General features: G+C 42.6%; 4 protein-coding genes across 9 annotated transcripts; 2 read left to right on the top strand and 2 right to left on the bottom strand.

Annotated features, from left to right (window-relative positions):
• Positions 1-470: 470 nt before the first annotated feature.
• Positions 471-11,016, bottom strand: LOC101760119 (vacuolar protein sorting-associated protein 51 homolog). Its single transcript, XM_012842963.2, has 21 exons — positions 10,695-11,016; positions 9,262-9,401; positions 9,089-9,143; positions 8,900-9,007; positions 8,169-8,267; positions 7,998-8,075; positions 7,784-7,861; positions 7,581-7,655; positions 7,234-7,334; positions 6,174-6,241; positions 5,686-5,759; positions 4,627-4,693; positions 4,406-4,521; positions 3,600-3,866; positions 3,393-3,509; positions 2,792-2,863; positions 2,643-2,693; positions 2,168-2,395; positions 1,473-1,649; positions 880-1,342; positions 471-778 (listed from the first exon to the last, which is right to left on the bottom strand). The coding sequence occupies exons 1-20, from the start codon at positions 10,917-10,919 to the stop codon at positions 1,223-1,225; spliced, it is 2,316 nt and encodes a 771-aa protein (XP_012698417.1). The 5' UTR covers positions 10,920-11,016; the 3' UTR covers positions 471-778; positions 880-1,222.
• Positions 11,017-12,281: 1,265 nt separating this feature from the next.
• On the top strand, positions 12,282-15,212 carry LOC101760672 (inositol 3-kinase). Of its 2 annotated transcripts, none has more exons than XM_022822925.1 (2): positions 12,282-13,550; positions 14,667-15,212. In XM_022822925.1, exons 1-2 carry the CDS (start codon positions 12,639-12,641, stop codon positions 14,859-14,861), a joined length of 1,107 nt encoding a protein of 368 aa, XP_022678660.1. In that variant the 5' UTR covers positions 12,282-12,638; the 3' UTR covers positions 14,862-15,212. The 2 variants fall into 2 exon arrangements, with proteins under 2 accessions (XP_022678660.1, XP_004981843.1); XM_004981786.4 differs by having other exon boundaries at positions 12,297-13,586.
• Positions 15,213-15,406: 194 nt separating this feature from the next.
• Positions 15,407-20,541, bottom strand: LOC101761075 (cyclin-H1-1). Of its 5 annotated transcripts, none has more exons than XR_002675701.1 (15): positions 20,131-20,541; positions 19,964-20,014; positions 19,799-19,859; positions 19,518-19,636; positions 19,367-19,440; positions 19,085-19,205; positions 18,933-19,001; positions 18,727-18,768; positions 17,767-17,844; positions 17,533-17,591; positions 17,324-17,408; positions 16,200-16,237; positions 15,998-16,060; positions 15,854-15,918; positions 15,407-15,742 (listed from the first exon to the last, which is right to left on the bottom strand). XR_002675701.1 is itself a non-coding variant. In XM_004981787.3 (13 exons), exons 1-13 carry the CDS (start codon positions 20,188-20,190, stop codon positions 15,994-15,996), a joined length of 975 nt encoding a protein of 324 aa, XP_004981844.1. In that variant the 5' UTR covers positions 20,191-20,451. The 5 variants fall into 5 exon arrangements, 1 of the variants encoding a protein (XP_004981844.1); XR_215785.4 differs by having other exon boundaries at positions 15,407-15,771; positions 20,131-20,452; XR_001164861.3 differs by having other exon boundaries at positions 16,149-16,237; positions 20,131-20,451.
• A 92-nt stretch (positions 20,542-20,633) lies between these two features.
• On the top strand, positions 20,634-23,305 carry LOC101762007 (magnesium-dependent phosphatase 1). The gene is made up of 4 exons (XM_004981788.4): positions 20,634-20,873; positions 20,996-21,167; positions 21,738-21,854; positions 22,951-23,305. The coding sequence occupies exons 1-4, from the start codon at positions 20,764-20,766 to the stop codon at positions 23,110-23,112; spliced, it is 561 nt and encodes a 186-aa protein (XP_004981845.1). The 5' UTR covers positions 20,634-20,763; the 3' UTR covers positions 23,113-23,305.
• The last annotated feature ends 1,678 nt before the right edge of the window (positions 23,306-24,983 follow it).

The following is a 24,983-nucleotide window of genomic DNA, read 5'->3' on the forward strand; positions in this document are numbered from 1 at the left end:
TAAGTGTACCCTTTACATTCATGTTGGTTATGACTCGACTGGGTGTCGCCAAAAAAAAAGACTGTTTTTTCTTCAGTGAGCATATAGTTAAAGTTATGTGCAAATTTGTTTCCTAAATTATGTGGGGCCATATATCCCTCAGCAGTCAGCTCTTCCGAAGTCCGCCTTTCGGGTCTGGCTACATCTGTGGATGTCTCTTCATGCTCCTCCACTCATATATGATCCACTTAATAAAAAAAAATTCAGCTAGCGTTGTTGAGGTTTCTTTATCAGTAAACTCCTAACACTTGGAAACTGTTTGAGCAGAGTGTCTCCGAATCTCTGATGTAGCATGGCAAAACATGCCACAGCTCATCAACTTGCGCATCTCAATTCTTACCTCGAAAATCTTACGATCTCCATGTATTTGTAGCTAGTTAACCAAGTAGCCAACACCGTGTGCACAAATGATACAGCGATCCACATTCACATTTACCTACCCTTCCCAGGATCGGCAGAAGTTAAAATGTTATTCCAAAGACATAGCAATGCGGCTCAAAATGTGATTGGCGAGCAATATATGTTACAGAAGGCAAAATTGGGACACGGAGCACAGGAAACTTAAGTTGAAAGCAAAGATGGTACAGCTGAAGATGAGAAATAAGAAAACAATACAGGCGTGAAAAGGGAAATCACAATCCCGACAGGCAGAATTCATAGTCATGACAACAGTCCTCGCTTTCCAAAAGAATTAACTATAAGAGTAGGCGGCCTCAGCTGCTTGATCATAGTAGCCAATCTGCCAATTAGGTGAAAGTACGAATGCCAATAAGTCCATTTTGAAATACGATGGCATCAGTTAACATAAGATCATGCTAAGTAGAGTTAAAGAATTCTCACATATTTTCTACACGTGCAGCATCCTCAGAATATTTACCTATCTTCATTCAACAACTTCACAAAGCCCATTTGATTAAATTTGGACCACAACTCTGCTGACCCTAGCTGAACTCAATACAATGCAGAGAAGAACAATTTGATGGACGCTTGAAAAGCAAAAGAGGATGCTGAGAGCTCAACCGTGTCAAATTAAGTATACTAGTATAAATTTGGGGAGTGTTGTTCAGTTCAAGTGTATTCCAGATTTACATACAGTCGACAACATGCTACATGCCCTAAACCATATGCAGTTGCGCACCTCACTCTAAAGAGTGTCAATTGGATGTTACCAATCTGTGCATAGCTACTGCATATTTGGGTTTTGCTCTTTAATTTTTGCTAGTTTTGCATTTGTGAGCTTATCCAATATGGGGGGCTCAAGAGGGATTGGGTCAAGACATCTCTCATGTGCAGCATTGTTCACCTGCAAAGATATGAGAATCAATTTACAAGCAAGCATAATAAGGAATAATTAGAGCACTAAAGGTAGTTTTGACTGGTTTCAGGCAGAAACCAGTTAGTGGCAAATCGAATGTAAAGTGCAGTTATCTGACCTCTTTGAGTAAAAAGCTAATAGCTGCTTCATCATCCACAAACTCCTTAAGGGAGCTCTTGAGAAATTCCATATCCAACTGAATCTGCTGAAATCCACTTCTGTTGAAAGTTTGAAGACGGACAAATTCTTGCAAGCTTTTCAGGCAGAGCTTGAGGACAGTAGATATTACAGATTCCTGAAATTTACCCAGAATACAAGGAATTACAATCAAAAGTAGCTGGGCGATGCTCATATAGATGAAAGAAAATTATACTTTATCGCCGAACAAATTAGCTCATAATTTGAAAGCATATCTGCCGCAACAAGAATCAGAAAATTTCAATTGATAAGCTGGTATATGACATCATTCAGACAACGCATTCGATAAATTATACTGCATTTGGCATTGTACAGGTTTGTTATATTCATCATGTCACATGGGCACAAGTAAATCAAAAACATTACTTGCAGCTGTTGGAACTTATTTCCTATGCAAGCAAGCCACAAGGATGACTGTTTTCACTTAAAACAAACACAGCATGTATTTCAAAGTGGGAATTTCTGCCATAACTACAAATTTCCATTAAGCTGATGCAGTATGATGCCCCTAGTCCAAATATTTAACAAACTAAAAGATGAATGAAAACATAAGTCCAAAACCAAATCTTTTTATTTCTAAAAGGAGAAGAGAAATTGGTAATTCCAAGCGATCACCTGTGTGTATTCAACTTTGGTGAATATTTCCATTTTTTGCTCAAATAACTTTGCTAGGTGGTTTTCTAAAAACTGACTTCTAGCACGGTGTGTGTTTGATCGGTTCAACATGTCTTCGCGCATCGGATTGCTTCTAGAGGAAGTTGTGCTGCCAGTGCTATCAGAATGCCGATGCCGCCGAATTTGACCAGGTAAGATCTGCTTGACTTCAGATACCACACCATTGAACTACAAGGAAAACAAGATCTTTTTACTAAAAAATCGTAAGACTGAAAGTTACAGCATAAGCTCACGCGTTTGAATTTTGAAAGCAGGCGCTAGCCATATGAGGTAGTGAGGACATAAAATGAACAAGTTCAAGACTCCAACAGCTAAATTCATATGATAAATTGATAACGCAAGCTCAGTTTTAAATTTGTAACCATAGTAGCATTAGAGGCACACATAATGAAATAGGAAAAGGAACTGAACAAACCTCAAGGAGAAGTAGATCAACAAACATGTTTACTTCCCGTGGTTCCTTGTGCTGTTTTAGAAGAAGAAGAAATGTAAATTTGAGCTAACAAAACCAGAAAAGGCAGAATTACTGGTTGCAAATATTTTGTTTCCAATACAACTGCTAACCTTTATCCAAACAGGTGTTGTAAATCGCTTATTAAGAAGTTTGGAGATCTTCTGAGTCTTCATATTTATGTACTGCTCCAAGGAACATAATATTCAGTTATTGGCACTGCCAGATCCAATAAAAAGAATTGTACTTCTAACAGAGAAAAGGAATGAGCAATTTCGGATTACAAACAGTAGATGACATATGTTCCCATGGGCCATGTCATGGGACATTGGCCCTTAACATGTAAACTGTGACCCGACTGCTTAGAAACCAAAGTCTAGAACAAGTAATGGCATGGCACAAGATACCATACATTTACTGACATTGCTTTCCAAGTTGAATGTACAAGATACACTAGGTGGATGATTCTCACAATATTCCAAATAGACTAAAATAGTGCACACATATCACTATGTCTCTATTACAATAATGTTTCACAAAAGGAAGATCTGATAGTATAAGAGAGACTACTAGTCTGCAAGCCTTTTTCTTTTTTCTATCTATATGTAGTTTGTAGTTTCAAACAAGAGAAGCAAAGGAAAATAGAAGAGATGTAAAAAGCCAATAGTAACGAGAATAGAATGAAAAGAACAGAAGATAAAGAATGTTTCCTACATGGTGTAAGAATTTCTCCCCAGATGAACGATATAGCCGGCATATCTCTCCAGGTACGAAAGGTGGTCCGTATTCATAACTACGTGCACCACCTCCAGAAAACGAAGAAGCCAGCTCCTGAAAAAAGGCAACAGAGGTCAGAGTTGTTTCATTGTTAAGTACTTAAGTTGCACATTGGACGATGAACAAGTGAAATTAGCAATGTACCTCTGTGACTTTAGGAATTGTTGTTTGTTCAATGTAAACACAGAGTTGCGCAAGCATAAGCACCAACACTGTTGGGACCTTATCAATTTGCACAGAATCCAGAGCACTTGACTCCTGTGGAAAACCCTTGCTTCTCCCAGAGAGCACATGAAAATGACCATCAAGTTTCTGGAAAAAGTCTTGAAACCCTTCTTGTACCCAATCAATAATCAAATCTCTCAGCTTTACAAGCAACTCTGTATTGCCATCTATCAGATTATGAAATTCCTGAAAGCAGCATGCTCAGAATGAGAACATCAAAACAGAGCATAAGGAAGCTCTGACACAATCACAACAACAAAGCCTTTGAGTCCCAAGCAAGTTGGGGCAGGCTAGAGATGAAATCCAACATGAGTCACCGACAGGGGTGGGGTGGGCTTGTACAAAATTTGAAATGGAATCAATAATACTCCCTCCCAAAATGTAAGAGGTTTTAGTTTTGTACTAAATCAAACTTCTCTAACTTGGACCAAGTTTATAGAAAAACATTAGCATCTGCAATATGAAATAAATGCACTATCAAGACATATTTCATGGTGGATTTAATGAAACTAATTTGATGTTGTAGATATTGGTGCATTTTTCTACAAACTTGGTCAAAGTTAGATAAGTTTAACTTAGGACAGCTAAAACCCACATTTTGGAACAGAGGGTAGAGCTTGGATGTAATTATGAGCTATTTAGTTGATTGCTAGTGACATTTAAGTTGTTTGACAACGTAAAAACAGGTGGACATTATGCTTTCTGACACTTCCAAAAATATGTACCTGCAGGAGATCTATGCATCCTTGAGATACTTTGATTTTGCTTGTATCCATAGCAGTTTGCAGCTGTGACTCTTCTAATTTCTCATTTGATGTTGAATGTGTTCTGACCAATGCACCTGCTCACCCATAGACAAAATAAGTTACTGGCAAATCAAAAGATGAAGGCCAGTTCTGGAATAGAATTGTAAACTGAAGATAAATTGTGGCGGGAGTGGGGCAACCTGATATTTCACTTTGAAGATGAAGAAAGGCAGTCGCTATGTGTTGCCTAATAATGTCTCGAGTAGTCTGAAAACAAAAAGAATGGCATGGCACATGCACAATCAGTATCAAGACGACTGGACATGGAAGATATCAAAAACAGCAATTGCAGAAGGGTATTTAAGTATACTCAATCCATCCCCTGGATAAGAAAACAAGAGGAAGAAAGCAAACCTACAGTATTTCCAAAAGAATCTTATCATGTAACCTATACACTAACACTATACTGCCAAAGTATACTAATAAAAATCCACAGCTAAACATATAGTACAAAACAATTTTTACTCAGTTGCAAATTAATGCACAGGATATCAGGCAGTGCAGCAAATTCGAGTCTACTAGGTCACACCCACAAGCCATGGGTACCGCTAAGTGTTACTATAATCACAAGTTAAGCAATATAACACTATATTCACCATCAGGGGAATATTCAAATAAATATTAATAGCTGATTTTAGAATGTTGTTTACAAGATGATAGATCTAAAATGGCAATCATACTTTCATAGAAACCAATGCTTGTAATAAGTTCCAACCCTAACTGCAACAGCTGACCTGATATAATTCTGTGAACAGGTGGCTACTACTTGAGCATCTATTTCGGTTCACTAAATTATAAAAAGAATTTTGTTAATTAGGATTATCGAATAGTAAGAAACCTGAAGCTAGAGACTCCTATGCCAGGAATCACTGTCTCAAAGAGTATCTGCCAAAATACTAGGCCTTATGACCCTGCCCCATATGCCTTCTGTAGCAAGTTGAAGCAAATAACAATACACCAGCCAAGAAAGCACTGTGATCTATGCCAAATTTCCATATTAATAAGCTAAGTGTATAATGCACATTTAGCCGTATGGTCTCTAATTGATTCTAGGCAGAATATACAAGCTGATTGAAGACGGAAGGCATAACATTAAATCAGTTAAAGGATATTTCAACCACAGAGGAAAAACATATGATTCTTGTCTGTGAAGGTAATGATATCACCGAATGGAACCGTTACAAATGTGCAGGTCAAACCTCCAACGAAAAAGCTGGTAGCGCAGCCTCTGGAATAACTTCATCAATCGCAGATGCATCCTCCCACAAGGACCCTTTGATCACCCAACAATAGCAGTATTAAATCAAAATAATGCAATAATCTCACAAACATTAAAATCAATTTATTAAGTAGCACTGTTTTTGCTATTGGGGAAGTGTTTCAAAATAAACCTATTCAAGTCATATAACAGCAAAATCTTAGTGGAACTAGTAAGTTTCCATCTCAAAGCAATCAGCACAGCAAAGCAACTGCTAACTAGCCCAGTAGCCCTGAAAGATCACCACCGAACCTCTCATGTCCGGAATGGTGCGATAAGGATTCTGTCTATAGATTGGATAACTTTTGAATGATATGAATTCAAATACCAACAGTGACTGGCCCATAGAGGTTTAAACTGTTGTTCAAAATATTTTCTCTAAATAAAATTGCAATGGTGCTATAACATAGAATGTAGGCGAGTTCTTACGTAGCATTGCCAGCAGATCTGTTGATGGAATTCTTTTCTTCAGACTCTCTCTGACTGTTTCATATCGGCTTTATGCAAAAGAAAACGAAAATATTGAGTGTGTATGAGACTTGTCAAAAAAAGTGTATATGTGATGAATTTCATAGTAGGAATGTATGACAAAATGAAATGACAGTTTCAGTTGATCTCATAGAACCGCAAAATTGGAGCAATTTTCCTGCATCCCCATTGCACAGTAAGGAATATATGTAACAGTCCATATGTGGAATGGTAGAAAGCAAAAAAAGAAAAGAAAATATTCCCCTTTGTTTTTTCACTCCCATTTCTCTCTGCAATTTACTTGGTAATGTAAGACATGTACCAGGTTGTTCGAAGATTTGCGGCTCCTTTGCCTTTCTGGAATCAGATCCTGAAGACAGCTGCCATACCAGACGAGGGGTGCAAAGTGGTGCCCCTATGGGTCAATTGAACTAAAAAGGGTCAGTGGTGACCCAAAGGGGCCCCAATTCGCACCCGCTACATCGGACTCCACAAACCCCAATATTATCAAGTGGAAGGGGTTGTGCAAGAATAATTTATAGCGGGGTCCAAATAGCATGTACTAAATCTAAAAGGATCCCAAGAAGGGTTTTCCTTTTTGTATGAAACTTTTCTGGAGCTAACTAGAGTAATATATCAAGCAGCGGGGACCAAGGCTCACCCTAGTCCACCCCTGCTTTCATCACTTCCCACCCACCCCACATTCCCCCAAGCTGCTTTCATCTTCTCAAGAATTTAGAAATAAAACTATAAATAAGAGATATCAACATCTCAAGTTATATCTGCAAAGCTTCATGGACATACATGATACGTCAACTTGCAGTCCTATCTTTCAGGATTAAAAATTTTATATCATTAATGAAAGAAGGCATGCAATGTACTTTTCACATCAGTAATCTTCGTTTATATCCTGGGAGCTAACAGCAAAGATTTGGGCAGGTCATGATTATTCAGGATGACAGGATCCAAGTACAGCTGACACTTCGATGGCAGAATTGCATAAGAACTAAGCTCAACTTACTTTGAGAACAAAGCTTGTGCAAGTTCAATGAGACGTCTTTCTGAATCAGGAAATATTATTAAATAAGCACGGAATGTCTTTGAAATGTCGCCGATTGAAGCCTAACAAAAATTAACACGAGAGTATTAGATGGTTAATCAAAGTAGTTCAAAAACAAAATCGTAAAATGGCTGCAACAAATACAAATAGGCTACATTTTACAGCAAGAGCATCATCACATTACACAAATTGTGCATGCTCAGTCGCAAATACAGACCACACAAGCTGTGCCAGTCCCAGTTTGTGGAACTTCCACCTGATATTAAATGGAAACTGTTCCGTTGTTCTAATATTTCTGATATATATACCTGTGTAGACTCATTCTGGAGATTCAAGAGACAATCCTCTAACTTCTCAAGTAGATTAGATTTTAGGTTGTCCACCTGTTGAGAGGTAGAAAGAAAAACTAAGACGAGCATTTAATGAACAAAAGGCAACACATACAAGACAAAGAGAAGCTCTGACACAGCCTCATCAATATGCATGTCACTAGCAGTGATAAAATACATACTGGAAAGTTCAATTGTTTAAGGAGAACTACAGCTTCTGCTCTCTCTTCAATAGGTTCAGAATCTGAGTATAACTTCGCCTGTATTCATGGGTGGTAAACAGTATTAAAGTCAATACACAGTTAGCATACTACGATTGTGTAACGAATCAATAGCATTTGAATAAATAGTCACGAGCTCTTCCGCACAAATCTGAATCAAAATGCATACAGTTACCTGAAGATGTTGTATAACTAAATCCATTGCCTCCTCAGATGCCTTTTTACAGTCTTGAAAGGATGTATCACCATAGGCCTATATAGAGAAGAAAGTAGACAAAACAGCATGCTAAACAAGGTGCTGCAGGGAGTTTTTAAGATGAAGACATTCACTTTAGCTCAACTTTACCTCAAAAATAGGTTTTGCTCCAGTAAAAAACCTGACAGCATCTGCATATGCTTCTGTCTTGATGCATTTGTTAAGCCGAGTTGGAAGGTCATATATGAACTGCAAAAGAATATGGAAGCTAACATTAATAAAAGTTTCTCTCTCTTTTTTTCTTTTAGCCTACCCCAACTTGATTGGGACTGAAAGGCTATGTTGTTGTTGTTGTTGCTGTTGTCTATGTTTAGTTAGTTACTGGAATTCACTGGCAGTAAACACACTCTGGAGTTATGTAAAAGTAAACTATTGAACGGGCAGTTTTGAACAAATATCTTCAAGGCATGTTTTCAAGTGATCAGAAACAAAAAGTCATTCTCAAGTGAGCTAAATTACACAGGCACAACAACTTGCCGCAATGTTTTCCTAGCTTCACAGCAAAAATTTAACTCAAAATTGCTATATGTGACTGTCATGGGTTTGTGCCACTACATTCCCTATGCAACACAAAAACTTGGTGATAACCTACACACATTGGCCATTTTGGCCTCCCACAAGGCCACAACATGGGTGGGGACATCAATCATGATGCATGTAGGCCACTTAGGTGTAACTAACCTATCATTGTGAAATCTGCATAGTGTTATTTTGCTGTATAAACTACAAATTGTTAGTTCTTGGCGGCAATAGCAGATCAAGCAGCATAAATCGTTAGTTCTAACTTCTAAGAATAATAGTGGAAGGAGGAGAACGTTTACTTGAACTTTTCGAAGAAGATTGCGTGTACGGTGTAATTTCTCTATGTTTTCCCTTTTGTCGAAAAGAGATGTATTCACTGTGTCACTTTTTGACTGCACTGATGTTATCTGAAAAAAAAAGGAAAAAATAGATTGCTTCAACCATGTAAAGATGAATCAACAGTATACCAACAACGAGATAATGCATACCTTTGAAAGGAGCTGCTCCATACCTGCCTCCATTCCAACAATGTTAGTCTTCATCCTGCAGCAAAATCATGGAAGTGTAGAGATAAACATTACAATTACAACAAATAATACCATTAGTACATCAAACTGGTTAGCAGAAGAAGTCTGAGCTGTCAGTAAGAAAATAGCACCACCTTTTTATAGTGTCAGTTGCACTAATAAACTTGTTATAGTTCTCATACACTAGCATCTGTAAGTCTGTGTCTAGGTTCTTGATCTCAGCAGCCATCTTCACATGCCTCTGTAGAAGACCTTCCAGATTGGATTGTTGTACCTAAAAACCACTAGGGAAGTGAGCATTCTTCCCATTGATATCGGAGCTAACAAACTAAACTTTGACACCATGGTCCTACTTCTTTACGTTTTAAACAAACACTAGCAATAGCATATTAGGATGTGTGGTTTGGGCCCCAAACAACCTTGCCCATGTTAGGTATTCAGTAACCTCCTGAGAATTTGGCACTTGTTTAAATGGATGTGAAATTTTGGCATATCATATCCCTTTGGTCACATCCTGTACACTTTCTTGCCAAACCTTGGTTAACTCATTGGTAGTTAGAAAAAAAATCCAGCTATCCAATCATTTAACAAGGTCAGTTGGGGCACAAACCAACGCTGTCTTAAGTCCATATAGAAAACGCTCAAAACCATTTAAGGACTCACAAAAGGGCTTGCAGCAGTGAGTACCCAACACTGCAAGGAACAGCATGAATAATTCATGCCATTCAAGTGAAAATGGCAAGGCATGTAACAGTTATATAAAAAGGGTAATGTTCACCGCTTGACATACATATCACTCTTAAGTCATGCTAAAGCTCCAATTATCAGAATGTAATATAAGTACATAATAGAAATTGACACTATAAAAGGTAATGCCAGTGTAAACTAACTATTCTAAGTAAACTATGTAAATAAACTGACACTATAAGTACTGCGGCAGTAAATTTGGTATTTCTGATGAATAGCATCCATGGGTAAAGATCCCAAACTCAAGGTGAATTTGAACGAGATTTTAGTTAAACAAAAAACCCAATCTACATTCAGATGCAACGTTCAACAGCATAGTTATGAACTAAGCACGTTATGTAAGTAGCCCGTACTGATAGAATGCTCCAATTCAAATTTTCAATTTCATCTGTTTTGGTAAATCCACTATGATATGTGTTATATAACTAACTCTCTGTCTTAGATACCATATCTTCATGGTTTCATTTCCTGAGCACAGTTACAATTATAATCACATATTAATGGAACAAATTTCATCCAAAACAGAACTATATGAACTACAGATAAATTAGAAATTTTAGCAGCATATACACACATAAGTTAACAGCATCATAGAAACCGCCATTTCGGCTCAGTTGATCTCCAGACGAAATACAATGTGCCTTAATCAGATTAATCCAGACAGATCTTAACAATTCGAGGTTGTTGCAGGTCACAGTTCATCACATTCATTCAAAGTTTACCCAACATGCCCCCAACAGAAACGATCAGGCGGACAAGCAGGGAGCTGGATCTGAGATCAGGGGGAGAGAGGGAGTGGGGATCAGACGAAAGCACTAACCAGGACATTCATGTAGATCTCTGGATCGAAGGAGGTGGAGTTGATGGAGTCCAGGGGCGACGCAGGAGCCGCGGTGGGGGAGGGCCGCGCCAGAGACGCTGGGGCCGCGGCCCCGGCGGCTGAAGCCGCGGAGGGGTCGGTGTTGTAGAAGCTGGCTAGGAGGTCGCGCGTGCGCCGTGCCTTCTCGTCCATTGCCGGCGGCGGGGCGCCGCTGGCTGTAGCCATGTCGGTGAGGCTCCGCGGCGGGGCTCGGAGTCGGGACGCCGGGGAGACCGGAGGTTGTAGGAGTGGATCGGTGTGGTCTAGTGGAGAATGACAAGGGGGTTTGGGGAAGTTTCCTTTCCGAGAAGAATTTTACGCGCGTAGCTCTGTAACATTCCGAATTTACAGTGGCTTAAGAAATGCAAAGTTGCAAACGAAGCTGTTCACTTCACTTTGTGTTTGTTGTATATTTCGTCCTATATATCATATCGTATTTCACCTAGATTCAGATAGGCTATTGCTAAATGTATGCTATATTCAAACTTTTATGTGCTGACTACTCCCTCCGTTTAAAAATATAGTTAGTTTTGTCTTAAGTTAAACTTATCTAATTTTAATAAATTTGTAAACAAATATTTTAAAATCTACACTATCAAATAAATGCACAATCAGTATATATTGCGTAATGTATTTAATGAAAAATTTTGATACTGTAGATATTTGTGTATTTTTCTATAAATTTGATTGAAGCTAGAGAAGATTGACTTAGAACAAAATAGATTGGCTTGTAATTTCAGAGTATAAACCATTTTAAGTTTAGATGCATACGAGGGAAGATACACCATCAAGTGAGGGAGTTAGACATAGTAAGAAGGAGCAACTAGTAGCTCTTAGGAAAAAAGAGTGATTTGTCATGTATTTGAAGTGAAAAGTGCTAAATATTAACTTCCTAACTAATCGAAATCCAAATAGCAAATTGCACATGTATCAAAAAGAGTATGTAGATTGTAGAGCATGAGGATTAAGAGGATATGACTCCTTTTAGCCCTCTTGCTAGCTCAGTTCCTACCTACACCTTTTTGCGCGCACTCTTCCTACATTGTTTGTTGCTATATATGTGCTCGCTCTATACTACCAGTCGTCATCCAACACAGAAGCAAATATTGTTGATGCTTAACTCAATCAGGTTATTTTTGCATTTGCATTCAGCGATAAAAACTGACCCGTCAATGCTCTTTGATATATTTGAAATCTTGTATGCGTTATGCACTTATGCTTGCACCATTAGTAGATGCGGTTCATCTGTGAACTGAAGCAAAGGACCGTGATCCCACAAAAGCCACAACGATGCAAAGCTAACTTTTGTAGAGGTAATTTCTTCCCCTCTTCTTTCATTCTTTGTATCATCTAAAATCTCGTATGACTAACAAGAAATCTTTTCCTTGTTCCGTAGAGACGGTAGAGTCGTAGAGATCAGCGTACGCAAACGAAACCGGTGACCGACTGACCGTGAGCAATGTCACGCGTCCAGGCCATGAATCATGACAAAAAGCAGCAGCAGCCAGCAGGCCACACGCCATAGCAGCAGCTACTACTAGTCAGCTACCCCTCCAGGGCCGACGATCCAGGCTGGCAGGCTCCGACGGCAATCCCAAATTCCAACGCGCCGGGCGGCGTCAGCTGCCACCGCCGCCGCACCAGCTCACACGTGCGCCGCCACCACGTGTCCCGCCGAACGCCCCGTGCCCGCAGCATCTGTAAAGCCCCACCTAGTCGTCTAGTCGCCGCCCCGGCATCCAGCCCCCGCCCCCCGCGTTTTTATTCCCCACCGCGCCGCATCTCCACCCTCCCCTACGATGCCGTCGCGCACCTCCTCTCCCTCGCCGCCCCGAGACCCCCACGCTTCCCTCTCCGCCCCGCACCGTGGCTCCTCCCCCCGCTGCCGCCGCCGCCCCCGCCGCGATGCCGCTCGCGGCGGAACCCGACGACGCGCGTGAGGAAATGGAGAATCATCAGCAGCTGCCGACGACGGCGAAGGGAGCGCCCGCGCTCGAGGGACTGGTGGTGGGGAGCTACTGCCACGACGTGCTGATCCGGGGCGGGCGCGTGGTGGGGGAGACTCTCGGCGGGGCCGCTGCCTTCGTGTCCAACGTGCTCGACGCCGCGTCGCCCCGGGAGGAGGAGGAGCAGGGGGAGGCCCCGTTCGTCGTGGTCTCCAAGGTGGGGCACGACTTCGCCTACGCCTCCGCGCCGGGGCCCGCTCGGCGCCCGCCGCTGCTCTGCGCGTCGCCGACCACATCCTTCCACGCGCAGTTCTCCGACGCCGCCTCCTCGGCGCACGCCCCCGACCGGGAGCTCCGGCGCGTGCGCGCCTGCGACCCGATCTACCCGGCCGACCTCCCCGATCGCCGCTTTGCCTACGGCCTCGCCGTCGGCGTCGCCGGGGAGGTGCTGCCGGAGACGCTCGAGCGGATGATCCGGCTCTGCCGCGCGGTGCTTGTGGACGCGCAGGCGCTAATCCGGGCGTTCGACGGCGACGGCGCCGTCGGCCACGTGGCGCTTGAAGATACGCCGTACGCGCGGCTCCTCCCGCGGGTGGCGTTCCTCAAGGCGTCGTCGGAGGAGGCGCCGTACGTGGGGTTGGAGACGGCGAGGCGGCGGTGCTGCGTGATCGTCACGGATGGGAGGGACGGGTGCCGGCTGTACTGGGACGGAGGGGAAGCGCGCGTCGTGCCGTTCCCCGCCGTTCAGGTGGACCCCACTGGCGCCGGAGACAGCTTTCTGGCTGGTTTTGCGGCGGGGTTGTTGTGGGGCCTCTCTGCAACGGACGCCGCGCTGCTGGGGAACTTCTTTGGCGCCGCCGCTGTCTCGCAGGTCGGCGTGCCCACTTTCCATCCCAAGATGTTGCAGGTTTGCACCATTTGTACTTGTTCAGCTGATTGAATACTCGAATTGGGAAGAATCATTATGTTGAGTGTTGATCAATAATATCCTTGGCCAATTTGTTAAATGTATCACATATCAGATGCAAAATCATAGCTCTAACAAGCTACAGCTTGCCTTCAGCCTGGAAATGTCACAAATTTTCAATGGCATTTCCAGATAATTTAGTCCTGCGCTGGAGCAGTATTTGGTTGTTATAGGCAAGATCTGAAAGACATGATCTCTTTGGCACGAGTCTTGAAGATTTGGTTTCAAGCTTTTAAATGTAGACTTCTGAGGATATTGTGAAGGGCTAAAATGCTGAATCATCTGAAAACCATTTAGGGTACCTTTCTGGCTGAAGAAAAGATCCAATCCTGTCTTTTCAGGCCGGAACCCAGCCATAAAAGAAAATATGGTGTTCATTGGCAAATTAGAGTATCCGGTGGAGGTATAGCATTATTAGTTAGCAGTGCACCAGTCAATAGCTAGAATTAAAACAAGTTCATGTCTGATGTGAAGTTTCACACTCCTTTAGTTATGATCCTTCTATTTATGGCATGCCTGCAAAATATATTCTGTGGCTAGCATTAGCATATATCTTTGACCTATCACTTCGCATTCAATTTATGTGGATGGTGACTTAGGTTGCTTTATGACCTTGATTGGCTAGAACAGATTCTAATGTCCACAATATTGCCATCTCTCCTTTTATAGAGGACCGTTGATCCAATTCTCACTTGTCACATTCACAGCTACATCAAGATCATTATAGGATGCCCGATTTAGTAGCCTTTGAATCTGTTTCCAGTTTCTGGGGCTAACAATCTTGATTTTTGGTCCAGTTTCCAGGGTTAACGATCAATGTTTTTAGGTCAGGCAGTAAAGAATTACTATCTGTATATCTTTTCCTTGCTGCTGAACAGTTGAATCCTGATTGTCTGCAAATAGAATTTCATAATATTAGTCAGGAGCATATCTCAATATTGTTTGTGCGTATTTTGCGTACTCAATGTTTCACTTCTTATGGAATGTTAATGATCTTCTCTTCATTTCAACTGGATGTAGGCTGTCAAGGAAATACTTGAAGAGAAGACAACAAAACGATCTAGTCCATGTATAAACGGCACTACTTTTACCTTGGAGAGGTCAAATGTGCACGATGAGTTACACGCAGCTCTCCAAGAAGCAGCGAGGCTGATGTCTGAACAGCAGCAAGCTGATCCAGCAAACGGCAATGGTGGTGATATTTGCTCGACGTAGGAACTGAAATCACCGTGAAGCAGTCAGACGCCAAACTTTGTGGCAAAATAATGCAGCACTGAAATCCAGATTTCACATTGAGGTCTGTGTAAACACGTAGCCAACAAGTGAAGAAAGTCTGTGCACACGCTGCCTCCAGCTTATACCATTATCCTGATGATGAGGGTCGTTTCTGCCTGTAATAGCTGATGAGAAAAGTGAAGCCAACCTGATCAGCTGGGCTGTGACCTGCTGTGTTTCTGTGTACGCTGAACGAGTGTGCTCTTTTGAGCTTTGGAGCAACCTACGTCGACTCCTACCAAAATCTAGCATTTTACCATGCCTGAAGACAACGAAATTTGTCTGACTGAACTTGGAACGGCTAACGAATATTACCAAAATCTAACATTTTACCCTGCCTGAAGACAAGGGAATTTGTCTGACTGAACTGGGAACGGCTAACACGCATGAAATTAGTTTAACGCGGCACCGGTGTCTGAATTCATTTCTAACTTCTAACGTTTCGCTGTTACTGAAAACTGAACCAATTCATAAGAAGCCTTAGGTGACATGATAAGCTGTTGGCATAAATTCAATTCAGATTCAAAATCACACGTTAGTTCAAGATGATTCACAACCACAGGCAGATTATCTTGGATTTCAGTGTTCAGACTCAACAATTGCTACAGCCACAAGAAGAAAATCAAGTTATAATGGCTGCATACCATTTTCAGTTCTCCATTCATGGCAATAGAATGTCCAATGCTACACCTCTTGGTTTGTATCTTTGCTGCAACTCTCCCTTTACAGCAAGGAATAAGTTATGCATATCGCCTCATCACAAAATTGCTTCTCCTCAGGTACAACTGTCACAGCTGGTGTCGAAAGATGCGGGTCATTGCCTGAGTTCAATTTGGACCATTTGGAAACCCTAAATAAGATGAAGTTGCTCCACTCGTTAATGTGGCAGCATACAAAGTAAACAACACACTAGATAGAGTAGAAGTTCTCACCACCACATTTTTAGAATTGATTTTTACACAAGGCCACTTCTCGACCATATGCTTTCTAGCCGTTGCTGCAGATAAAGGTGTTCAGAAGCAAGAACTGAATGGAACATGGTCAAACATTGTGAGTTGGCGGTACAAGGTGCTTACAGCTGTGCATCAGTAGATGTTCTTTTCGATTTGTGTTTTGACTTCTTCTCTTTCTTCTTATGCCTATAGAGATGTGAAAATCATAAAAACAGGTATGATGAGTTATAATTACGACAGAAGACATGCTGCACAGAGAAAATGAGAGCCATACTCATCATGCGAGCTTCGATCCCAACAATGTTTCAGCTTGCGGTCAACGTACCTCATATCCTTAACAGTAGGTATTTTAAGCTGGTCAACCTGCAAAGATGCACAAACAATACAAAGAGAATGACAAAGGTACAATAGCTATCAAAATGATACATGGTAATGTAACAAAGCATAGCACCTGACATGCCCATATATGGTTACCAAAACCAAGAGCAGAATTGCCACACTAAAAGAGTTTTTATATTTTTTACCATATTAATGGCAGATGGATTCTAAATTTCAAATCCTTAATCTTTGTAGGGCTCAAGCTCATCTATTTAGTGCATTACTAAGCCTAATGTTGCCACAGCTTTAAGTTTCCAACATAGTTCTATGCCCAAATCAAAACAGTGGTCAATGGGGCTTTCTCTTCTATGAGTATTCATTAAAATCATTTTATTAGGGGATACAAAGTCAAAAGTGAACCCTAATAACAATAAGAAAAAGAAAGGCCCATTTACTGCAAAATAAATTTCTCCTCGCTTTCTCAGTCAAGATGGAACCCAGAGTTCAACATCAATACACCTTTTAAATTGGGCATCTATACTTTCAAGTCAAAAACAGAAATATTTTACTTGGATACATAAACCTTCCAGTACACGACACGATACCATAGTATAATACAGCAACGCCATAGTAGCACTGAATATTAAAATTTGGTAAAAAGATTTTATCTGGTGTCCTTTATGTTGCTGCCTACTTAGGAGTTAGCACTCTCACTGCTCAGTGTTTGGCTCCAGCTATCCTTTTCTTTACCATTGTGAATTCTCTTTTATAAAGTGGCACTGAAAGTTCTAGTCTCAAAGTGATGCCTAGTGATAAAAACACTACTGATCATGATTTGATCATCAGCAGATACATCCGAAGTTCATCTTTACCATGTATAACTCGAAACGGACATGATGCTTCAGATATCATACTGTATCTGATCAATAGATCATCCACAGCTTTCTGATGATTTATACATGTTCAGTTAACTATCAAGTTAATCATCATTTTTGCAACACAAAGTGTAAACTAGTCTAGTGAAGCATAAGTAACTTCTCTTAGTGGTAGGTTATATGATTGAAAATAATACTCACACAACCCATTTGTAAGTACAAACTGTATCGCCCCAAGCCAAGCAAAAAACTTTACCAAGTAATGGATTGCATTGATTGATTGAACAAACTGTTCGACTGTACAATCAGAATGTTGCCTTGAGAAGATAGTTTCCAAGTATCTGCAGACAATCAGTGAATTCAGTAAAATTTACACTGAGAAGATAGAGAGAAAGCAAGTACATATTGAAAACAGAAAACCCTGACATATGTTACTTATAATAATCGAGATCAAATGTTCATGACCTTTCAAAATCGAAGACCCTGAGAATATCATTGGACTTGTGCAAAGCAGCCAGTGCCAACTGCAAAGATTGAAGCACACTATCTAATAAGATTAGTTGAAATTTGGAAGTTCAAGTAAGCTAAGCTTGAGAAGTATGCATGTTGGATGCTTTCTCAACCAGATACAAAGTCAAAGCTGTAAATTTATCAAAATAGTAATGATACCGTAGATAACAATAGTTAGTTTAAGGTTACCTGCCCTGGAGTATAGAGAAGAGGAGCATCGGTCAACATCATTTTGTCAGCATGGGACATCGCGGTTTGATGCAACTCCTGTAAGCCAACAGGGGTAAGCATGGAGGATGTACAACTTGTATATTTATGATCCAGTAATTAATTTGTTTCTTTCCATGTAAGGAATGAACTGAGAGAGCATTTAGGGTATCAAACACAGCTTGGAAATTCACACTTCCTCATCTCATGATGGTTGGATTATTATTTTAGCAAGTACAAATGGTATCTTCACTGAAAAGAATAATAGTCTTATGACTCATGTGCCAATATTCAAATGGAAGCAGTTCCTCTGACGTCAAAGTCACAATCACTGACATTGTGTTTGGTGGCCCCGATGCCAGATGGCCCGCATCAGTAACCAAGCCACGGTGACTTTGTATCAGAGGATCCGACCACATATTCAAATGATGTGCTTTGCTGAGGGGAAAATAAGTTAATATTCAGAAGTTGTGAGCCATGATAAATCGGAGATACGCAAATTTTGTGTTTCCTGTCATATGTATGTACATCTTTGGCACCCAACTCAATGTTCACAGATAGATTTGTCCACTATTGTGTTTAGATCGCCACATGTGAAATAAAAACACTGCAACTAAGATATTCAATGTTGCCCTTGTCACATGCAGAGTTATTAACATGTGGTAGTTTAACTAACTATAAACTTCTAAAGGTGAGAAATAATGTTAAAATAATGTTACAATCTTGGTACCAGTACCACTCCTAGTACAATCAACCCTTTGAATTACCAATTTACTATGCCAAATGTCATAATCATTCCCAATATTTCATCTAGATTGATTTCTGGCATTTGCAACGATGCAAGTGTCTGGTAGGAAATATTGTGCAGATGAACATACTTCACGTAAGCTGTACAATTTGAAATATGTCAAAGAAGAAGAAGCAAAAAACAACAAATGGTACCTTCAAATGCTGTACTGCACCATTACCTACCCTGCAGAAACCCTTCATACAAAAAGCAATAGCATTAGACAATAAACAGTGCAGTAGAAAAGTTGAACTGTACATCAATGAATTTACTTATCACAGCAAATGCCATGGAACTCCTAAAATAGAGCAATACGAGCAGCTGTACTTCATGATTTGCAGTACAAGTACATGAAACTTACCTCCAGGTCATCAATAAATCCTTCAATAGATCGATATGGCGCATAAACAATGAGATCAAAATCTAAAGTCTGGAAGCCACAAGAAAATTGATGTCATATTCTGGTTGCTTGGAGGTGCTAACAAATCAAAGTGTGTAAGTGGTATGGTATACCTTAAGAAGGACCATCTCATTATTTAGAATGATCTGGTGGTCCTGCTGAATTCCTTTACCAAGCTCCTCAGCAGAAACATGGTTTTCTTCCACTTTGCAAGAAGCGTATACACATGTTAACCTGTCAAATGAAAGTTGGTTAACTGGAATTTCCAGACAAAATACTGATACATTCAGTAAAGACCTTGACTGTATAGGTATAGGAAAGGATGCAGCACGCACTCATACTTTTTATCGAGACCCGCAAAATAGAACCATATATCATTACTGTTTAGTACTTACATAATATGCTTTGGGTGATGCTCCATAACAGACCACTGTAGATAGAATCTCTTGAAATATATTATAGCTGTAGCCTGAAAAGCAACAATCGATTGAGAGCAACTAAATCATAAACTTTCAATGGCTCGATCTAGAAAGAGGGATCCTTTACCTGGATTTTGTGAGGGAATTTGAATGCTACACATACTTCTTGAATCTTCTGCTCGTAAAATACTCGTGTCAATTGCTCCTCTTCGTAAGACAGAGGCTTTACATCTGAGCTACCCTCAACTGAATCAAAGAACACTAGTTCAACACTAACTTGACGAAACACGAGCTAAAAAATCACGAAAGCACAATTCTTGGGAGTAAAACGACGGTGTATATTTGGAGCGCTACACATTGTGCAGGTAGCCATACGAGTAGGTTTGCAATCAACCAGAGTCACCATACCACGATCCGGCGAATCGACCGACCCATCCAACTGGTCCACCTTCATCCGCGTCGTCCCATACTTCACAAAGAGCACGAGAGGAACAATGAGTAAATACGGCATTAGCTAACCACAACTTCTGATTAAGTAATTACGGCAACTCCGGGGAACCAACGCGAACCAACCTGCGCGAGGGTCTCCGCGGCCCGCTGGTTAGCCGCCGCCCACCTCTCCATCTGCGAAGCACACAACACAAGGGCGCGCGCCCCGTATTGTCAGAAGGTCAGAACAGGCTTGAGGCCGTGCCAAAGCATAACAAGGAAAACGGGGAACCCTGAGCGCCCGGGCTCACCAGATCGTGCGGCTGGAAGATCCACCTCTCTCGTTGCGTGGAGGTCCGGAAATCCGACATCTTTGCGCTCCGCCTCCTCTCCTTCAGAGTCTCCACAACCGATCGAACCCTCGGTACCCGTGAGCGGCGGCGAGTACAGCGAGATCCCCACCGCCTGGAGCGGAACCGGATGGCTGTGGACGGAATGACACGATAGCAGGGCGCGCGCTGTTTGCGCGCGAACAACAGTGAGGAGGCGGCGGCCGAGGCGCACGGTGACGGGTGGCAGCGGCGAGCGCCGGAGAGGTAGTGCTTTTGCGGTTGGGGGAAGGGAGTAGAGGACGAAGTCGGTCTTGTTGTTGGTCTGCGAGGGCGTGGTGCGATCCGGCCCAAAAGCCCAACCCAACCGTGGACGACGGGGGCGAGCGAGAATCCAGGCCCAGCAAAATCTAGGAATCGGAGCAGCCCGCTCCACGGTCGACGCGTTTCGCTCTGGATGTTCCTGAATGTGTCTCTGACAAGTAAACGAGCCGTGTCGAAGTCGAACCGTGCCGCAAGTCCAGCCTCCAGCTCCAGGCCCGCCGGCGCCGTCTCCCATAGCCGCTGCTCCCGCCGGCGAGTGACCGCTGCCTCAGCAAGGAGAGGAGAGCGGCGATGGGCGACGAGCGGGTCAAGGCGGAGGCGCTGCAGATCCTGGACCTCTTCCAGGTGCTCCCCCGCCTCGTCGTCTTCGACCTCGACTACACCCTCTGGCCATTCTACTGGTCCGTCCCCTTCCTCCCCTCCCTCCTCCCAACCCAGCTTGGCTGGCGAGAAATTTCCAATTTGATGATCCACCGCTAGGTGTTTCCTGTTTGTTTGGTTGACTGGTTTCTGGTTTCGACAGCGAGTGCCGGTCGAAGAGGGATTCGCCGAGCCTCTTCCGGCATGCCAGGGGCATCATGTACGCCCTCAAGGAGAAGGGGATCGACATGGCGATTGCGTCTCGCTCGCCCACCCCGGACATAGCCAAGGTGTTCATCGACAAGCTGGAGCTCCAGTCCATGTTCGTCGCCCAAGTAAGAACACAGAATTCCTCGGTGCACCAATAGTTCAGGCAATTTTTTTTCCTTAAAAACAATCGAGGGATAACATGATGTAGCCCCGTAGGGATATGCAGGCAAAGAGCCACTTGAAGAGCTGGGGTGTTATTTGTGCAGTTTTTTTTGTTTTGGTTCTGTTCGAGCACATTAGGAATGGACATGTATTATATCAACATGCTTTCATTAATTGCCAGGCTGCAAACAAAATAATGAAATCTGAATCAAACCCTAAAATAGTGCGAAGAGACTATTTCTGGTGTTCCATCTTTAACTTAGTACTGTACTATTTTCCTCGAATATGTGCCCATATTTCCTGAGGCAAAATTGCCTATACCACTCTAATCCACTAGCAGTGGCCTAAAGTACAGTGAATTTGGTTATGTATGCCATCAAACTTTGTATGCCCTATTCCGTGTAATTTTAATTGCCCCCCATCCCATGCACCTTTGTGTTCCTTGTACAATTCTTCCTGAAGCAGGTGCTTTTTTGGTTGTAAAGAACAGCATGCTTAATTCTATATTGCTTACTCATGGTCACTGTATGAAGGAAATATTCTCCAGTTGGACTCACAAGACCGAGCATTTCCAAAAGATCCAGAGGAAAACTGGGATTCCCTACAAGTCCATGCTTTTCTTTGATGATGAGGACAGGAATATTGAAACGGTAATCACTTATTCTCGCTGCGATCACCTCATTCTGCAGCTGTGTCCAAGATGTCGAATATCTTTACCATGACTTCCCATTATGTGATCTTTACTGTTCTTTACTCAGCTTGTGCAGTAACTATTCTGATGTATCATGTATGGAATATTAGACAAGGAAAACAAAGATTTGGACATCGGGTCATATGGATATTCTGGAGGCTATGTATATTAGACAGGAAAACTAACAATTAAATTCTTACTCAAGTAATCGTTATGAGAAGGGATGCCTATCTCACTTTATAGTATAGGGCAAAAGTAGCAGTTATCTGAATTCTAGGCTAGTGGGTTTGCTTATTCCATCTCTGCATGATATGATTGAAACAGTTGAACTTGTAACTTCATTTGAGACTGTGATTGGCGTCGATGATTTGATCATAATGAACACCATGTTCCACAAGTTGCTGGAGATACATCAATTGAAGCCATGGTGATGACCATTAACCGAAGTGATGTGGACTTGTGTGAATGGCGTAGTGTTATTACCTTGCTGGACCTTTACTAGACCAAGATTATATGTTCAGACAGTTCATTCATACTTCCAGGATTACTTTTATGGCAAAAATACATCACATACAATTTCTGTTGGAATTTCATTATGATAATAAATGAATTATTTATAGAATTTTCATTTTGTTCTTTATGTGTTCCTGTTGTAACCAGCTCACTTAGTCAAACTCATGAGCTAATTGCTATGAGCCTATGACAAGTGTTTCTAAAATAATGCCATGTACAAACTGTCAAACTTGTGCATGGTATGTACATATTGCAGTTGGACAATTATTAGTTTAAAGTGAAATCATAGTGGTTTGAACTCCAGTACTATTAGGCCCCATCCACAAATAAGCTAGACACTGTTTTGGTGGTTTCATAGTTCTTGATTCCCCTGAACACAGCGCTCCGGCATAGGGCACACGCGTGTAGGTTTGACATATTGTAGTTTTTGCATACACTTGCATATATACCCATCTAAATTGTATGTATGTGCATGACGTACAACTGAGTTTTACGACAGTCGTTGCTTCAAGTTTACTAATATACTTATCTCTTGTTTTCAGGTATCAAAAATGGGAGTGACAAGTGTTCTAGTAGAGAACGGAGTGAATCTTGACATGTTTAAGTTGGGTCTCAGTAACTTTGCAACAAACTTTGCCGCCTCCAGCAGAAACCAAGACGAGAAGCCTCAAGGAGAAAGCAAAGCCTTCAAAAAAGAACTTTGAAACATTATACTTGAATTTCTTGTAATCAATTGCCCTTATTCATGAATAATATTTTGAGAAAGGATGACCTCGGAAACTAGCTACTGAACTGATGCAGTGATTGTCTGATTTTTATTTGAAGCAAAGCACCGTGTGTCTTTATTACGTACTCAATTGATGTATTTGTGCACTTGTGATCCATTGCGTTTGTGTTCATGTGACGTCTGTACATTTTTTTCATGTTAAATTTTGTTTTTCATCGAACTGTCTGATTGTTAGACGTTGAACATAGCTGTGTTGTCGTCCAGCCAAAGTTGCCCTGAATTGGATCGGACACGGTGAAAAGTAAATAAGACATGGCTAGCTGGGATATGTTTGTATTCTCCATTCTCTGAAAACAAAAGACGGGGAATGGACAAAATGGTGGCAGTGTAAAAGGAGACTTCCATTTTCAGGTTGGAAGTACCTCTTCGTTGATGTACACTGTAACACGACATAAGACATGAGCCATCAGTTGAATGGGCATGTGAAAATACACACGCGCCAGCTAAAATGTTGTTCCCGTATTCCATATAAATTGTACTATATATAAAAAACGAAGGGATATCACTACACGAAGAGCACTCTCCAGAAAAGTCAAGAGCCCCCTCCGCCTATCTTATCCTCTCTTCTATTCATCTTTCTCCCCGTAACCCGCTACCGCTGATTCAACCACTATCCCAGCCGGCGGCTATATTGACGTCTTGCGCGGGCGCCTATCTCCTATTGCCACCTCCTCTGCCCCCGCTCTTCGCTAACTTCAAAGATTTCCCGCTCCTGCTGCTAACCCCTCCCGCCGGGGGTGGGTGCTTCCACCACCTGGTGAACGGCATCCTTGTCATCTTACCTCCACCGCTGACTAAGATCCTGTTTGGCATGGCTCCAACTCCGGGTGGAGCTGCTCCACTCCAGAACTTCACATGGAGCCAGCTCCGCTTCAAAACTCCAGAACTAAAATGGGGTGTTTGGCTAGATGGGTGCTCTCAGCTCCAAAAAAGATCGATTTCAGTATGGATTGCCATTGTTGCCCCCCAATTAAGACCCCACTTGTCATCCTCTCTATCCTATCTTCTTCTTCCCCTGGATAGTTTTTGTAGTCGGGGCAAGACGGGCGGCGGGGCTGGGCAGCGGGCAGCGGGGTGGGCGGCGACGGGGGTGGCGTTGGGCGGCGCCGGGGGCGGGGCAGCTTGGGCGGCGACGGGGGCGGGGCTTGGGCGGCGATGGGTGGCGACGGGGGTGGCGCTGGGCAGCGACGGGGATAGGGCTTGGGTGGCGGGCGGCGACAGGCGGCGGGACGGGGCCGGGCGGCGGGGCGGCTTGGGCGGCGACCGGCGGCGGGGCTTGGGCAGCTGGCGGGGCTCGGCGATGACGGGCGGCAGGGCTGGGGCGGCGACGGGCGGAGCTCGGCGAGTGGGGCGGGACAGCGACGGGCGGGGCTGGTGTCGATGGCGGGGGATGCTGCGGCCGGCGGTGGGGCTACGGCGGCCGGTGGCGGGGGCAACCAACGGTGGCCAAAATCCGAACGGCGCCGTGCTGTCGTGAGAACGGAGAGAGGCGCGGGATGGGGAACAGATAGAATAGAACGAAACATTTTTTTCCATAACCAGTGGCATTGGTGGGTAATTATCCACCAACTCCACGAGGAGGTTCAAAAGAGAGGTTTCTGGAGCAGCAAAAGAGGTGCTCCAAAACTCCACCTCCATTTGCACTACAGCTCCATGGAGTTGGCAATTCCATGGAGTTTTGGAGTGGGGTGTTTGGCTGAATTTTTTGATGAAGTTGCTGGAGTTTAGGAGTGGAGCCGTGCCAAGCAGGACCTAAGGCCCCATTCGATTTGTTATGCTCTTTGATTT

This window comes from Setaria italica, chromosome IX (genome assembly GCF_000263155.2).
Source record: "Setaria italica strain Yugu1 chromosome IX, Setaria_italica_v2.0, whole genome shotgun sequence".
Classification (NCBI taxonomy): Eukaryota; Viridiplantae; Streptophyta; class Magnoliopsida; order Poales; family Poaceae; genus Setaria; species Setaria italica.

Bases quoted from the DNA above. Each gene is read 5' to 3' on its own strand.
- LOC101762007 (XM_004981788.4), top strand. From the start codon at position 20,764: ATGGGCGACGAGCGGGTCAAGGCGGAGGCGCTGCAGATCCTGGACCTC. The intron at 20,874-20,995 runs GTCCGTCCCCTT...TGGTTTCGACAG, and splicing joins ACCCTCTGGCCATTCTACTG to CGAGTGCCGGTCGAAGAGGG. The intron at 21,168-21,737 runs GTAAGAACACAG...CACTGTATGAAG, and splicing joins AGTCCATGTTCGTCGCCCAA to GAAATATTCTCCAGTTGGAC.
- LOC101761075 (XM_004981787.3), bottom strand. From the start codon at position 20,190: ATGTCGGATTTCCGGACCTCCACGCAACGAGAGAGGTGGATCTTCCAG. The intron at 17,845-18,726 runs GTACCATTTGTT...GTTGGCTTACAG, and splicing joins GTGCAGTACAGCATTTGAAG to GAGTTGCATCAAACCGCGAT. The intron at 17,409-17,532 runs GTCATGAACATT...GATTGTCTGCAG, and splicing joins AGGGTCTTCGATTTTGAAAG to ATACTTGGAAACTATCTTCT.
- LOC101760119 (XM_012842963.2), bottom strand. From the start codon at position 10,919: ATGGCTACAGCCAGCGGCGCCCCGCCGCCGGCAATGGACGAGAAGGCA. The intron at 8,268-8,899 runs GTAAACGTTCTC...ATTCTTTTGCAG, and splicing joins ATCTTCTTCGAAAAGTTCAA to TTCATATATGACCTTCCAAC. The intron at 2,694-2,791 runs GTTAGCAGTTGT...CTTCTAAAACAG, and splicing joins CAACACCTGTTTGGATAAAG to CACAAGGAACCACGGGAAGT.
- LOC101760672 (XM_004981786.4), top strand. From the start codon at position 12,639: ATGCCGCTCGCGGCGGAACCCGACGACGCGCGTGAGGAAATGGAGAAT. The intron at 13,587-14,666 runs GTTTGCACCATT...AACTGGATGTAG, and splicing joins TCCATCCCAAGATGTTGCAG to GCTGTCAAGGAAATACTTGA.